General features: G+C 35.7%; 1 protein-coding gene across 4 annotated transcripts in view; it reads left to right on the top strand.

The window, feature by feature from the left end:
* Positions 1-16,083, top strand: part of LOC143252079 (protein RER1-like) — a 48,292-nt gene that overhangs the window by 7,539 nt on the left and 24,670 nt on the right. For all 4 annotated transcript variants that reach the window (XM_076503692.1, XM_076503689.1, XM_076503691.1 and 1 more), the window contains one exon: positions 13,686-13,764. In XM_076503692.1, coding sequence (XP_076359807.1) covers positions 13,702-13,764 — 63 coding nt within the window. In that variant the 5' untranslated portion in view covers positions 13,686-13,701. The remainder of the gene's footprint in view (positions 1-13,685; positions 13,765-16,083) is intronic.

Raw genomic sequence — 16,083 nt, 5'->3', positions numbered from 1 at the left:
CAATCTTCAACATCTGTAACACCTGTTGTACCTCATTTTCTCATTCAACATTCTCTTTAAAACAAACTTTTAGGGCAGATGTCTCCCTTTTTTATTCAGAAGGGACAAGAGGGTCTTACTAGCTCTCCAAAGTCAGTAAAAAAGCTTTGATCTGGTGACATTGGTGGAAGCATCCACATCTCAACATAGTGAATTCCTCTTGCATTCAAAAGCAATTGGGGATATACCTATTGAGGTTACACCTCATGCTACTTTGAATTCATCATGAGGAGTTATTTTTGAAAGGGATTTGAAGAACATCCCGAATCAGAGATTCTCGCTGGTTTCTACAACCAATGAGTTTCTGCAGTGAGGCATATCTCCTCACAAACACTCATTAGACAGTGTTATTAATGATGGTAATACTGTCCACCTTGGAAATGTTTTTAGTTTTTTAAAGGCCATTAATCTTTTTAATGCCATACAAGGTTTTTAATTTATACATTAAACCTTTTTTAATGTGATTCCCTCTTAAGAATCACAATCTATCTAGTTAGATTTAAAATTAGAAAATGGCTGTAATGTCAAATAACTCGAAACCAACATATTTTACTAAATTTAATTTTAACTTTTTACCAGATGTTTGGCACAGATAGCCTAGCTACTTTGGGCCATAAAACATCAAACAACAAATCAACCAACCTTGGATGTTCACTGTGCTCACTCCCATTGTATCAGTCTTTTATCATGTTGTTCCACCAGTGGTAAATTTAATTGTAGATCACTTGTATGAACTCAGCTGGATGTTTTCAACAGAATAAATGCTATGTAAGGGGTTTTTCAGTAAATGTGCTCTCAGTTTGGGTCTCCAACATTTGCTGCTTTTGTGACTCATTCAGATTCTCAACTGAAGTTGTTTTGGTCTCCAGTACCTCATCTTCAAGCATTGGCAGAAAATGCATTCAGTATTGGACAGTTTTACATCTCTATGCCTTTCCCTTTATTTGTATTGCTCCAGATTCTGACTATGATTCATTTACTCCTTGTGTTCTCTTGGTTGCACCTTATTGGTTAACTCAAGCATGGTTCTCAGTTCCTCAGTATCTGCAGGAATGATAACCTTTACCTCTCCCATACTGGAAGTCTGTTGAGAAAACCTCAATGAGGCACTTTCCATCCAAATGCTAGAAAACTCAATCTTCTGCTTGAAAATTATGGAATCCTTTGCCCAACATAGGGATTTAACTTTTAATGTTCTCTGTACTTAACTGAATTTCACTGTAGGCCAACCACAATTGTTTATCAATGGAAGTGGAATATGTATCGTCAGCAGTGTTGAGAATTAAATTATCTATCATATCCCATTTCCTGACTTGCATATTTGAGAAGGAACTTGCTTCATCTATGGTGGCTTTATTTAAGACATCCTTACTCAATCTTTTTAGGTATTCTAAATATTGGGAGGTTTTGAATCCCCAGCTCTACCAGTTCTAATAAAATCTTTCCATATTCTTCAGCCCATATAATCTTTTCAATTACCAAATTACAGTTGTTTTACATGTTTGCTCCTCCTCCTTTTGAGCTCTGAGCTTCATGTCTTTTGTTGTACTTTTTTGTAAATATATTTGTTATTGTTGGTTGGAGTTGTTTGCAATTAATGTACATAGAACTCTTTATCATTCCACATTTGCCCTGCTTTACCGTGATGTCTTTTCTTCCCAAGACTGACAGCCATGGAGTTTCATCAGTGTTGTTTCCATACCTGTTTCACTTCTAACTCCCTATTCACAATGAGGTTGATGTAATTCCACCTTTATCATTCTCTGTGTATATTACATATCTGTGTGTCTAATCTTATTGTGTTCATTTGGTTTTGAATTTTATACTATCTTAATACATGAGCCTCCATCATTTGAGTCTCTCCTCTCATATTGGATATCTTCTGTTTTTTTCCTCTTTCTCTCACAATCCATCTACTCATCTTTGCATTTTAGTTTCTCAACATTTTACTATTTGTCCATACATCATCTTTATTTAAAAGCTTAATGCCATGATTCTGACAGGTTTACTGTGGAATATTTCACACACTTGTTTTCCACCTTGCCCTCAGTTTTGTTCTTCACTGTGCTCCAGTCAACCTTGTTTCTGGTAGAGATGCTTTACTTTTAATGTTTGCTCTCTCCAGTCTCTTTTTAGGGACCTCCATTTTGCATCTTTTCTATGAGACGACATATATGGAAAAGCTACTTACACTTTGGAAAAATTGACCTAAAGCTGCACATCAGTAGTCTTCTCTGATCATTTTGGTTTCTCAGTTTTCTTATTCCAGGAGATCCCATGGGCTTCTTGTCTTTGTAAGTCTTAATAGGTTACCCCCTCTCTTATTCCTTGTTCTTTTGCTTCATTTTGATGCCCCATCTCATAGGGGTATCTATTGTGAATCATGGAGGTACTTGGCTTTGGAGTTATCCATTGTTTGTGGTGTGGTTGGAATTCAGTCTTCCCTTTTTTCATGTATTTGGACTCCTGTAGTTGAAGATCATTAGGCCACACAGGTACTTTTTCTGTCTTTGAGCATTAACCTTCTTCTGTTCTCTTTCCACCACATCATGTTCTGTACACCTTTGGCACCTAAAGAAAGCATTGTTTGCTGTGTGGGTTGTGAATACTGTGTAACAGATTCTTTAGCTAAGATCCCATATGCTTTGAATTGGATCATGAGTGCATTTGAAGAAAGATCTATTCACTGGTTCTTTATTTACATTATTGCTATAGATTTTGAGTAATTGTACATGTACAATATTCATTCAAGACTATGTGATTATTAACTTTTGCCCGACAAGACAGGAAAATCTGCCAGTATTGTTTATGTGAGAAATTTTGGCCATCACGCTTCCCAAGTGAATCCACTAGCAAGTATTGTTCATGGTAGTCATTGCAAGTTGAGCAAGTTTGGCTAGGCTGTTTAATTATAGCATTCTGTGTCCTGTCAAGAGCTGTGTTGTAAGGCAGTGTATAGGTTTTGGCTTATTTGAAACTACAAGGAGAAGTGTTTCCATAAATACTTCCATTCATCACTTGTTTGTATGTCTTGCTGTTGTGGTGGCTTGATTTGTCCCACATAATGCTTCACCCATCTCACCGGACCTACATCTTTCCAGGTTTGGAGAACTTTATACCTACACCCTCTCTATGGTATGGTCTCCAGGGGAATGGTCCTTTCAATCTTTTGTGTCTTACCTCAGTTGGCATTGAAGAGATTGATCTTTGAATTTCTGCTCTCTGACTTCTGGCTCTGTATTTTCTTTTTGTGGGTCCACAATGATTGTCAGATTATCATGCTTCAGGAGCTTTGAATCTGATAGTGAATTGACTGTCTTACTTGGACTGGATCTCTTCCATGAAGTGGTCTTTCCATCCTCTAGTGTTTCAGTAGATTTTTCATCACTTTGAGAGGCCTTTCACAGATGCCTTTATAATTCCTGTATAGCCTACTAGACTGTTTTGGTAGTGTACATATCTTCCTTTCCAGATTATACTTCACTAAAAATGAAAATGACAGTTTCATGTATGTACCTGCCTTCACACCTGATAAGTTCTTGTAATTAATATTCTCAGTACCCCACTGCATAGTATATCAGTGTGGAACTTTATAAAGATGTGATGATTCCTGTTTCATCGAAGTACTTCTCCAGCATTCTTCTCATCCAAGTTTCTCCATCCCATTCCCTTCTAGTGGAATAAGGGAGAGAACGTTTGCTTCTGTAGTCCCAAACTGCTGGGGAAGTTGATATGGAGAGTCCCCTTAGGGTAGATGTAATCCCACTAGAATAAAAGTGAGTGAATGCACTATTGATTAAAAATAATGCTGAGGTGTTACCTGAAAATGCAGTACAGACCACCCTACTACACAAACCATTTTTCATTGTAAGGCCATCAAGGTGGACTTTGTGTTCTTCTTGGAATGCATTCTCCCTGTGCCTGATTATTCTGGTATGTATCTAATGAAAGTATTTATCTAGTACAATGTGACCTGAATTACTACCTGAGCCACACCATACATTCTTGCTCACCTCACAGCCTAAGAGGTAATGGCTGATTCAGCAGACTTCCACTACACTCATCTATGTGACACTTTATCACCATTCAGAAGATTTTTCTGGTAATTGCACAACCATCTCTATTACTCAAAGAAATTGATATGATCACCCACTGTGTGATATCACACAGAGCCACACCCATGGTCTCTCCCTTTCTGTTGCCATGTTTTTCAGAAAGGAATTCTTATTTGTAATTTCTTTTTCTACATCAACCCTTCTAATGTCATCAGTGTGGGATTCTAGCTCTTTGTGTTCTCTGGAGAGGTTAGCAAATGTTTCTGAAGTTAACATTGTCTGTACCTGAAAATATTTCAGTTAGTTGCTTATCTCTTGAATACAACCTTCCACCCTTCCTCCTCACTTCCAGGTGTATTTCTTATACCTACACAGGAATGGGCTTTTGTTCAACTGTTAGTAGTACACTCATGATGATTACTGTGCATGGATGATGTCACCCTCTTCATAGGCTGTTGCAATACTTGTTAACTCTCATTTTGAGTTTGGTCCAAGGAACCAAACTTGCAATCATTTTGTTGTAATAATTTTAATATTATAACTTAATACAGTAGGTCTATCTTCATAAAATTGGAAAGGGTTATCAGTAAACATGAGATGTTTTCTTGTGCGAAATATCAGATTTTTTTTGAAGGTTTAAGGTTTTTGAAGTTATTGTTTGTGCATGTGCATTTTTTATTTTGAATGTTGACAACCCAATATGCCAAGTAATTTAGTTTGAGAGATTAAAAATATACTTTCATGCATCAGAAGAGAGTCAAATTTCATGTGCAAAATCTTTATAATGTATAGATAATTATTAAATGTTTTCTTTTAGAAAAATTTTATTCTGCATGTTTTTCAGTATTGCATTATTGTATGAGTTTGGTTGAGTTTAATGACTTTGTAACCATCATGAAAATTAGGAAATATATATAAAAGTTTCTTTTTTTGTTCTAAAATGGGTATAACTTATAAGTGAAACCACAAATATTTAGTCCTAATAGCTTAAATCTCAATATTATGTACATCTATGAATATCTATCATTTTTATTTTATTGACCCTCTAGCCATGTCTTACTAGTATCACAGAAGCTGTAATGATGTGACTCACACATTACACTTTCTAAAAATACAAAACTGGCCTTTACAAAGTAGCCTGTTGGCTTTATTATGGTGGAAAAGTATTTTATAAATAAAGTCCAATTTTAGTTATACTACATTACTCATGCATACATATCATTATTATATACAAATAAGTTCTTAAATTTCAGTTTTTTTTAAAACAGAACAGTCAATAAAGAATATAAAAATCTCTATTACTTATGATTGTAAAGGTATACTTGCATCTTGTACCTAGCATACTTAGTTTCTTAGAACTTTGGATGTGAGGGATGTAAAATGTATATCTTGAAATAATAATAAATTATAAATTGCTCTTCAAACATTGCAGAATTGCACAGTACCAACTAGACTGTATTTGGGTCTAAAACGTTTTTTTTTAACACTTTCACTTGCCCCTACCTTTCAAGGTTTGAGACAAAATAAATAATCTTGGAAAATTCCCACATTAAAAAAGGTTGAGAAAACCATATGGGGAATTCTGAGCTTTTGATTGGTTATAAGTACATGATAGAGGGAAGCATATGTGTGTAAGGAAGTATTTCCAAAAAGTGAAAAGGTAGGAAGGGCTACTGCATATGATTCATTAAATATAGATGTTCTTATATAATATTCTAGCTTGTAAGTATTGGTAATTTAAGTTTTAAATTTGAAATAAACTATACACTTTGTATTTGTTCATCACAAATATCTTATATGAACCAAAGCTGTATTCACTATACCATGACTTACACAAATTGATATTTGTATTTTTTTTATATTTACTTATGAGTTTCGAAATTAACTAATATATAATACTAAAACTTGAATTATAATTTACAATTTGATACCAAACTAAATGACAAAGATTCAAAATTTTATTGAACTACTATTTCATAAATGTAAGTCGATAAACGTGAGACCATGGCCTTTGACCCCATCCATCGGAGAATCCTTAGAAATAGAGTTAATACATGTAGGGCTGGAAACTATGTTCTGGGCTTATGACATGCTTAAAAATTTCTGCAGTAGTTGTGTGAGTTAATAGCTATTTGTTATGGAGAGAGTTGAGTAACTATCTGACGTAAAGTTTCACGCAAGCCAGGCATGTGCAACATATGGCTACATCTGGCCTGTAATGAATTCTTAAAATATAACTGAATCCAGGCTATGAGCCATCCATGAACTTTTTTTATATAATCAATCAAGGAAAAAAATAAATTATGAATGCCTACTAACCGATAAAGTTCTGAAGATAAATTGCTTAATTAATAAAATAATTTCATCTTCATTCAGTTTATTCTGTTTTTTGGTAACTGACTGTTCTTGTGTATGTAGGAGTAATCATCACTGTAGATTGTATAATGATGCAACAAGAACCATTACAAATTCATCTAAGCCAGTCTATATATTTCTTCCATGGGAATGACACTTATACTAAAAGGGAATTTGACAATTCTCTGTAAATAAAACAATGTAATATAATACATCATTTGATTGATGAAAATCTAAGCTTTTTGTTGGTTATAAATAATATAGTATTAAATGTAGGAGAGAGCTATTAACAAATCCTCAAACAGAGAATTGGAAAGGTAGGTGTTCTTTGTTTAATCAATTATTTTATTATAGTGAGTAATTTAGGTTAAATTTCATACTTACTGGAAGGGTGATGAATAAATTATAAAAGAATGAAAGACAAGAGAAAAAGTCATTTCTCATACTATGAAAAATTCAGTATTTTTTAATATAGCATCATAAATCTAATAAATTAAAACTTATAATAAAATGTGGATTATTTGCTACAAAAGCATCTAATACATCTACTGATATATTAAATGATTTAAAAAAATTGATTTTTCAAAACTTTTAGTGCTTGAATAATATAGTAAGAACCCACTTAGCATTCCCAAGCTTTAAGCTGATTCTTCTTAGAGCTGTTGTCTCTTTGAGAATGTTTTTATTTTTTTCACAAGAGAGAGAAAATATGAAAATCTATAACTCTCGCAACACTTCTTTTTCATACTAATAATAGCAGTGCACTGAAGTTTTATTTAGTAAAATACTGCAATAAAGAACATAACATAATAACATGCAAACAGCAAATAATGTTCCATAATTATCACATTTTTTTCTGGTATTTCTAGAGAGACAATATGAACTGTTAAAACATCTTTCATCTACATAATATCATTCCTGTGGGTAAAAAAATACTTTCTTAGGAGGTAATCCCCTCTGTATGGATTCCTGTACGGGGTGAGGGGACCTCCCAGGGAAGGTTCTGCTCAGTTTACCTCCTCTGGGATCTAAACATCCACCCATGTGTTTGCCGTGCATGGTGACCTATGAAGGGGAGGAGAGGATCCTGGTGGTTGAGGGGTCCAACCCTAACACACCACTTTGGCCTTGAATTCTTGTAGACAGGCAGCCTTGTGGTGTCCCTTTTGGGTCAATTGACTGGTCCACTTGTGCTAGGGTCAACCAAGTACCAGTGTTGGATGTTCTCAATGGGTGTTGTGGACATTGTATCTGATGCTGGTGTTTGGGCATAGTGCTCACAAAACCCTGGCATTACTGCAGTGTCCTTATTTGACATTGTAGTGTGTCCCCTCATAGGGCTCCATGGTGGGTGGGGTCAGTGGGTACCAAAATTTTCCTTTTTTACCATGGATCCTCCAACAAAAAATTGAAATAAAATAGTGAAAAAACAGTCAGTAGGTAAAAAACCACATCTTGAAGACTCTGAACAGCAATCTTCAACATCTGTAACACCTGTACCTCATTTTCTTATATTACATTCTCTTTCAGAAAAACCTTTAGGGCAAATGTCCCCCTTTTTTTATTCAGAAGGGACTTGCTGGCTCTCCAAAGTCAGTAAAGAAGCTTCGATCTGGAGACATTGGTTGAAACATCCACATCCCAACACAGTGAACTCCTTTTGATTTGAAAGGCAGTTGGGGATGTACCTATTGAGGTTACCCCTCATGCTATCTTAAATTCATCACAAGGAGTTATTGTTAGAGGGATCTAAAGAACATCCACGAGTCAGAGATTCTCGCGGGTCTCTCCATTCAAGGAGTTTCTGCAGTGAGGCGCATCTCCACTCATAAAGACAAAGTTACACTGCCGACAAATATACTCGTTTTGACATTTATATCACCACGTGTGCACCTGCCATTATCAAGGCAGGTTATCTAATTTGCAGAGTATGGCCGTACATTCCAAACCCTCTTCGATGCTTCTAATGTCAGAGGTTTGGCCACTCAAAGACGTTCTGTCTTGGTTCCCTGACATGTGCTCATTATGGTGGCAAGGACAACAATGCCTATGATTGTCACACAGATCCACATTGTGTCAACTGCAATGGTTCCCACCCTTCCTACTTTCGTTCTTGCCCAAAATGGTTGGAGGAAAAAGAGGTGCAGCATTTGAAAACAACTCGTAACTTTAGTTATTCTGAGGCTTGGAAATTGCTGTCCGCCACTCCATCTCAGACATATGCTGCTGCACTTCGTTCCACAACCACGGTGGGAGTGCAGACAGATTACTCTGTGCCTCCAAGTGAATCGTTTTCAAAACAAATGAAAGTCTTTTGACCTCCATGGTTAAAAAGGTTGATGAATTGACTTCTACACCCATCTCTGTTCCCCCCATACATTCCAACAAATCTCAAGATCCACGTCCTTCAGTTTCAAATACAGGCATTTCTTCTGATACATCTTTTTCTCCCACCACAAGAGACAAAACAATTATTCGTTCGCGTCCTCAGTCACTGGAATCCCCTTCCAATAACAAAGACCTGCCCAATCGACCCAGGGCAGGATCCATGGAGGTCAATAGACCTTCTCCAAATAAGGACAGTAAGGAAAAAAGATATGGTTGTAAACAGAAGGGTTCTCCAGCCACTTTGCCTACCTGTCATTAAAAATGGCCACCTTGATACAATGGAACTCTGTTCCTCCCAACAAGGTGTTGGCATTTGAGAAAGGCTTCTCTGATTGATGTTTCAAGACGAATTAGGTGGTCTGTGGTGGAGTGCTGTCGTCAGAACCCACACTGGGTGGGCGAGAGAAGGTTGTTTGATTCGAGGAACCAAACAAGACGAGCATTAACCATCCTCTCTAAGGTCATGCAGAGACAGCTCGTCAAACAGTTGGACGGTAGTTTGAAAGAATCTTGGGATCTTTCTCATGTTTAGAGAAAGGGAAGATAATAGCCTGGTGCCAGACATCAGGAAAAACATTCTCCTGCCACATCCAGTTAAAAACAATTAGAAGAATATCAAGAAAAGCAGGAGAGAGATAGGGCAGCATGTCATAGTGTACATCATCTGGTTCAACAGATGTACTGCCAGACCGATGAAGGGCCATTTTCAGTTCCACCAGTGTAAACGGACAATTATAGTCAAAGAGACAGTCAGTTCGAAAGGAAAGAGGTGAACGCTCTGCTCGAGTCTTGGTGGCCAAGAAGGTGGAGGAACAAGCAGAAGTGCTAGATACCCAGCAAAAGCTTTCACGTAGAGTATTGGTGATGCTCCGGAAATCAGCTACCTCTTGGCCATCAGAGAGTAAGATGGAGAGGGGAACAGAATTGTAGTGTCCACTGACCTTTTGAATCCTGTCCCGTATGACTTTGGAACTGGTGGTAGAAGATATGCTAGTTGTGAACTTAATCCAAGATTCTGGCTTTGACGTCTTACCCACCTAGCATGTGCACGGGCTTGTTGGAAAGTGATGCGGTTCGAAAGTGTGGAATATCTATGGAAATTATACCAGACCCGTTTTTTGAGCCATCTGTGCCAAGTGGCAAGCAGAATTCCACCATGGGCGAGGATATTGTGGAAAACGTGTCGAGGTTTTAGGAATACACTGAGCAGCTGCTTGTATAATACAGTCAGTTACTGCTGCCACACAGTCGTCTATTGATGGCTTATTCATGATGGCAGGATCAAGTTCTGCAAGAGCAGTGAAAGTTGACCAGTCTGCTTGATCCAGCTTCCACCAGGGCACGTGAGTAGGGTGGCATCGACCACAGCCAGTCTCTCTCAAAAGTATAGGAAAATGACCACTGTCTAGTGGATTATTGTCAACCCTCCATGAAAAATGGGAAAATAATGAAGGGGAGCAAACCGAGAGAAATAGCGGTAAAGGACTGATTAGGTGCATGAAAATAAGTGTAAGAACCAGTATTGAAAAGAGAAAGATTGTGATCAGAGAGCATACGCTATACAGAGCAATCCCTCCTATCAATAACAGCACTTCCCCAGAGGGGATGATGTCCATTAAAGTCCCCCAGGATTAGAAAGGGAGACGGCAACTGTTCAATGAGAGCATCAAGGTCTGATTGATCATATGTCTCTCCAGGGGACAGGTAGAGAGAACAAACAGTGATGAGTTGACCCACGGAAACACGGATGGCTACGGCCTCCAAGGGTGTGTTGAGTGACAAAGACAGGGTGGGAACATGCTGTTCAATCAATAGTGCCACCCCTCCAGTACTCATCCATCACACAGCCTGTCATTTCTGTACAGAGAAAACTGCCGAATGGTGACAGTATCAGCAGGTTTTAGAAATGTTTCTTGTAAGGAAAGACATACAGGATTGTAGGAAGCAATCAGTGTTTTGATATCATCCAGATTAGAACGTAAATCTCGACAGTTCCATTGTATCAAGGTGGCCATTTTTAATGACAGGTAGGCAAAGTGGCTGGAGAATCCTTGTGTTTATGACCACATCTTTTTTCCTTACTGTCCTTATTTGGAGGAGGTCTATTGACCTCCATGGATCCTGCCCTGGGTCGATTGGGCAGGTCTTTGATGTTGGAAGGGGATTCCAATGACTGAGGACGTGAACGAATGATTGTTTTGCATCATTGGGTGGGAGAAAAAGATGTATCAGAAGAAATGCCTGTATTTGAAACTGAAGGATGTGGATCTTGAGATGTGGTTCTGTCCCAGGGTTTGTCTGTAACATTGGACAGTGTTATTGGTGATGGTGACACTGTCCACCTTGATAAAGTTTTTAGTTTTTTAATGGCCATTAATCTTTTTAACCTCATTTGAGTGTTTATTTATTCATTACACCTTTTTATTTGTGGTTCCCTTTTCAGAATATTAAATAACTCGACACCAGGACTGGAAAGGCCAACTTTGGGTGTCTAACGCTGCTGTTTGAACTATCTGTTTGAATTACCCGTTAATCATCCTGGAGAGTTGTTATTACAATTTTATTGCATGTCTTTTAACACTTTTCTTAATTTACCTTTTGGTACTGGCTATAATGACACATAACCCAGAACCAGGACTGGAACCAGGAAAGACCAACTTCAGGTGACTGATGGTGGATCTTGTACTTACTTGTTAGTCTTCCTGGCAGGTTATGATCATTACCATTTTGCTAGAGAAAGTCCTTTACAACTTCTTTTACTCTGCTTTCTCTCTTAACATTGTAGACTAGATGTCAACATTGGTTTTATGCTTTTTCTGTTTTTCAGTGATGTTTTGTTTTACCTTCATTTTCTTTTATGTATTTTACTACATTTAATTTATTTTTACCTTTTTACTGGACATTTGGAGCAGATAGCCTAGCTGCTTTGTGCCACAAAACACTAAATCAAATCAATCTTAGGAGGTAATCTACAAATCTCTACAGGAAATAGTGGCAGCATTAGGATATTTTCATTGAGGGGGCTGAGGTAAACTGTGTAGGGGCTTCCCAAAATGCCATCAATATGAAGTACAGATGGTAAATTATAATAATGTAAATACCAAGGTACTTTTCAGAAAGGTGTGCTATTTTGAACTGCATTTTCAGTGCAGTTTTCATTGGAAACTCATACTCTGATTAATAATTGATTATTACAAATTTGAAATAATCTGTTTATGAAAATATGCATATATGTAAAAGAGGAAGCTCACATAAATTCCACGCAAGGTAACACATGATAAGATAATAAAGAAAACCAAGGTTAGCTTAGATTGAACATTTAATATACCATTAAGAGTAAAGCTACAAATCAAAAGAAATATAAAGATATAGTTTACATAGCAGAAATGAATTATCCCATGTGAAGTTAATACACTCAAAGGAAAAGTAAGGTCACTATCGGGCTAACTATCTTTCATCATAATGAAGACATTGAGTTCTACAGATCTATGTCTCTTTGATGTTAATTGTAAAGCAACAAAGATGATTGTGTTTTCCATTTTTTAGGAATATGTGTAGGTAACAATATGGGGGGGGGCTTGGCTTATTTGGGAGGGGGATTAGCAACCTCCCCTTGGTGCTGCCATTGACAGAAATAATGTGATATAAGACATTTGATAGAGAAAAACCTTGTTTATTTATTGGTTATAACTAATACATTTTTAAACAAGAAAACACTATATATATTGACAAATTCTAAAAGAGAGGATTTGAAAGGTAGGCATGGCAGAAAGGGTCTGTTTTTCCATTTGGTGGCTCTCTAATGAAACAAGACTGAAGGCTAATAAAAATTTACTTTTATCCAGTGATATTGATGACATAGTGAGCAATTTACATTAAATTTACCTGTACCTAAATAAATAAGTTATATATTATTTGCAGGTAAGAAACAATGTCTTCAGTTACATTTAGGTGATGTTAAAATGACTGTTTAGAGTTCTGTTCTCATGAACACTTCCTGAGTGTTAAATCAGATATTACTATCCTGTCATTCACTGTATATTCTGTTGCTATCCTATTTGTATCCTTTTTATGGTAATGACAAATTTTGCTACAGAAATATTTCTTTTAATTTTACTTCATATGGTGTGGCCCACAAGTGCATTTAAAAATTGCTATCCAATCTGTGTCCTGAAGGAACTTGTACATGTCTCATGTAAGCAAATTTCAATTACAGTTCTGTAAAAATTACATTCTCACTTTTTGTGTCACCAATTAGCTCATTATTTACTTTATTTCATTCTAATGTTATCATATCTTTCATTTTAAGATTATTAGGTTGTTTTTGTTTAATATAGAGCTCCTTATATTCATCTGACTTGTATGTATTTTTCTTCCCTTATTTACTTTACTGTGTCATGTTTTTTTATTGGTTTATCTTTCAGCTGTTTATACCTTTTGCTTTTCGTAAAAGTAATGATTTATACATACTGTAAGTCAAGACACCAAAGATTAGTCTGTATTTTCACCACCATTATGTTTATTAAGAATAATTCATATTCAGTTAAAGTTTACATAAGTAACCAGCATTACTGAACATGAATTTACCTCTGACTTTCAATATTTTCTTAGTTTTCGTTTTATGTAAAATGATTATTGTGATAGTTTTCAAAAAAGCATGGTATGTCTGGCACATGAAACAATGAAACTTTTATTATAGATGTATTTCTTTGTAATAACAATAAATTATGCCTGCAGGGCAAGGAAAATATATTCAAGTGTCAAATATTGTGTTACTTCATCTGTAGACTAGACAAATGTTCCCTGAGGAAGCAGCAATTAATACAAGATATTTACATTTTTTTCCAGGTGTATATGAAACATTATGGACAGTGAAAGCATTTCTCAGGTTTCAGTTGTTACAAGGTTCTTCAGGAGGCTTTCTCAAGTAAATAGTTGTTTTCTTTTTAAAGTGATGTGTGTGTGTATTACTTGAAATAAAATTTAAAAACATGTAAACAATACACATGCAGTTATCAGAAGCGATTATATAACCACAATACTCTATTGTTTTACATGCAACTTTTTTTTAAACAGATCATTGCATCACACTTTCATATTGTTACTTAGTGTATCAATGTAGAATTGTGAAACATTATTCCAGAATGCGTATGTTACTCCTCACAATTCCTTCACATTATTTTGACACCTTTTAACCCTCTCAGTTTTTGTATGCAGCCTCCAATATGTTCATATCAGGAATTTGTGATGGGTATGCAGTGGTTTTGGGTGTACTGTCAGCCTCTTTCTTTTGTCAGCATACTGTTTCACCACATTTACTGTATGATTAGGCTTACTGTCTTGATTGAAAATGAATTCCCATCCAACAAATTATGTACCATGTTATTGGAATAAAACCAGCCTGTATTTGTCAACAGTCATAATTTCTTTGGTTATGTGTAAATCACAGATGCCATTGGCTGAGATGCAGCTTTAGACTTGTAGTGATTTTACACTCTATATTACTTTAATGTTTGTTTGTTTCTGTACAGCGGTAAGTCTATGGATTTACAATACTAAAATCAGGGGTTCGATTCCCCTAAGTGGGCTCAGCAGATAGCTCGATGTAGCTTTGCTGTAAAAAAAACACACACACTCTTTTCTGTAAAATAAACTGTCACTGATTGTTGTTAACGGTTTGAACTTGGATTAATCTGTAAAGAGTACACATCTTGACCTTTGTTTATTCCATTGCTTGTGAGTGACCATTTTGGTTTGGTTACCTCTTCAAGCAATGGATTTTAAACAACTACATATTCATTGAGATCACTTAATATTGATCTGTATTTTACTACCCTTGAGGTAAAATTCATAATTATATCTACAACAAGGTCATTGGTAAAATTTATATTTAACCATCATTTGTTTTAAGATGAACATACTCAGAAGTACTTGATATCACTTTTGGAGAATTTCAACTCTGTCTTGATTTATTTCTATTATCAACACTTGTAAATACTCACTTCATGACTTACTCCTACCAATAATATTATTTCAACAATCTTTTACATGGAGTGGCCTTTACCAGCCAAAACTTTTATTTCTACACACTTATTATTCATTATCTCAATTTCAGGGAATCATAATTACAATCACATTACTACTACTGGGCACAGTATGCTGTATATACTTGTTTTACAGAGGTGTGACACTGTGATTGATTGAATGATAATTAGTCAGTTATAGTATAAACCACCAGTGAAGCTCATAAAGATGGCATTCCTGTAGCATTTGCCTTTTGTACTCTTTTGCTTCTCCATTTTTTAAATAATTTCAAAGGCTGTGTGTGTGTGTGTCTAATATATATTATTCATTGAAATACTTCACAATTTGTTAATTAGTGTGCATTTGCCAGGTACTTATCTACATATTGTTTGACCTGTCCAATCCCAAAAAAACTTCTTGTAGGTCTTAATTATCTGTTACTTAGACATTTATGGTTTGTTAGAATTGATCAATGTATTTGTTTGGTAAAATAATAGTGAATTATGGTTATTCTTATTAGAAAGTCCATTTCTTGTTTTTGATTAAAATGTATTCTTAAAAAAGAGCTTAAAATAACCTAAACTGGATTTTTTTGTTTTAATTTTAAACAGTTCTCATCTGGTTAAGCAATAAGACATTAGTTGATGTCTAAAAGTCTACCCGAGCTCAGTACTTCATCTTAATGGATATTTATTTGAAGTAATATGATTGCTTTTCTGTTGTGTATTTAAGAATTGGATAATCTTTCTTACTTCTTAAGTCAATAGAAATGTTGTTTAGGTGACTGGGCTTTTGACAAAGGTTTCAGGGTTTTTGTGCTTTGACCATCTCAGACATGTTACTTTGATCATAGTTTTATATACAATGGTGATGTTATATGGTTGTTTACTTTTGGTTTCATTTGTGAATTAACATGCCATTTTTCTTAACATACACATTTCACTGAATCTATCATTTTGAAGTGTTTGATATTTGTATAAATATTCTGAAATGACAAAACAGACTAAAAGATGTTTGTCTGTGTTAATATCTAGTATCAAACGTGTTGTCCAGGTTGATTATTACGTCTAAAAAAAGCAATTTTGATTCTTCCTTCTCAAACTGAAAAGTTGGCATCCCTGTGTTTAGAATATTTTGACATGGATCTTTTCTCTTAATACAATAGAAGTGTCATCATTGTACCCCTTTTTAAACTGAAGGTTTCAATTCAAATGGAGAGAAC

Source organism: Tachypleus tridentatus, chromosome 6 (genome assembly GCF_004210375.1).
Source record: "Tachypleus tridentatus isolate NWPU-2018 chromosome 6, ASM421037v1, whole genome shotgun sequence".
Taxonomy (NCBI): domain Eukaryota; kingdom Metazoa; phylum Arthropoda; class Merostomata; order Xiphosura; family Limulidae; genus Tachypleus; species Tachypleus tridentatus.
Note: the sequence above shows the minus strand (reverse complement) of the source record. Positions and strands in the feature narration are given on the sequence as shown.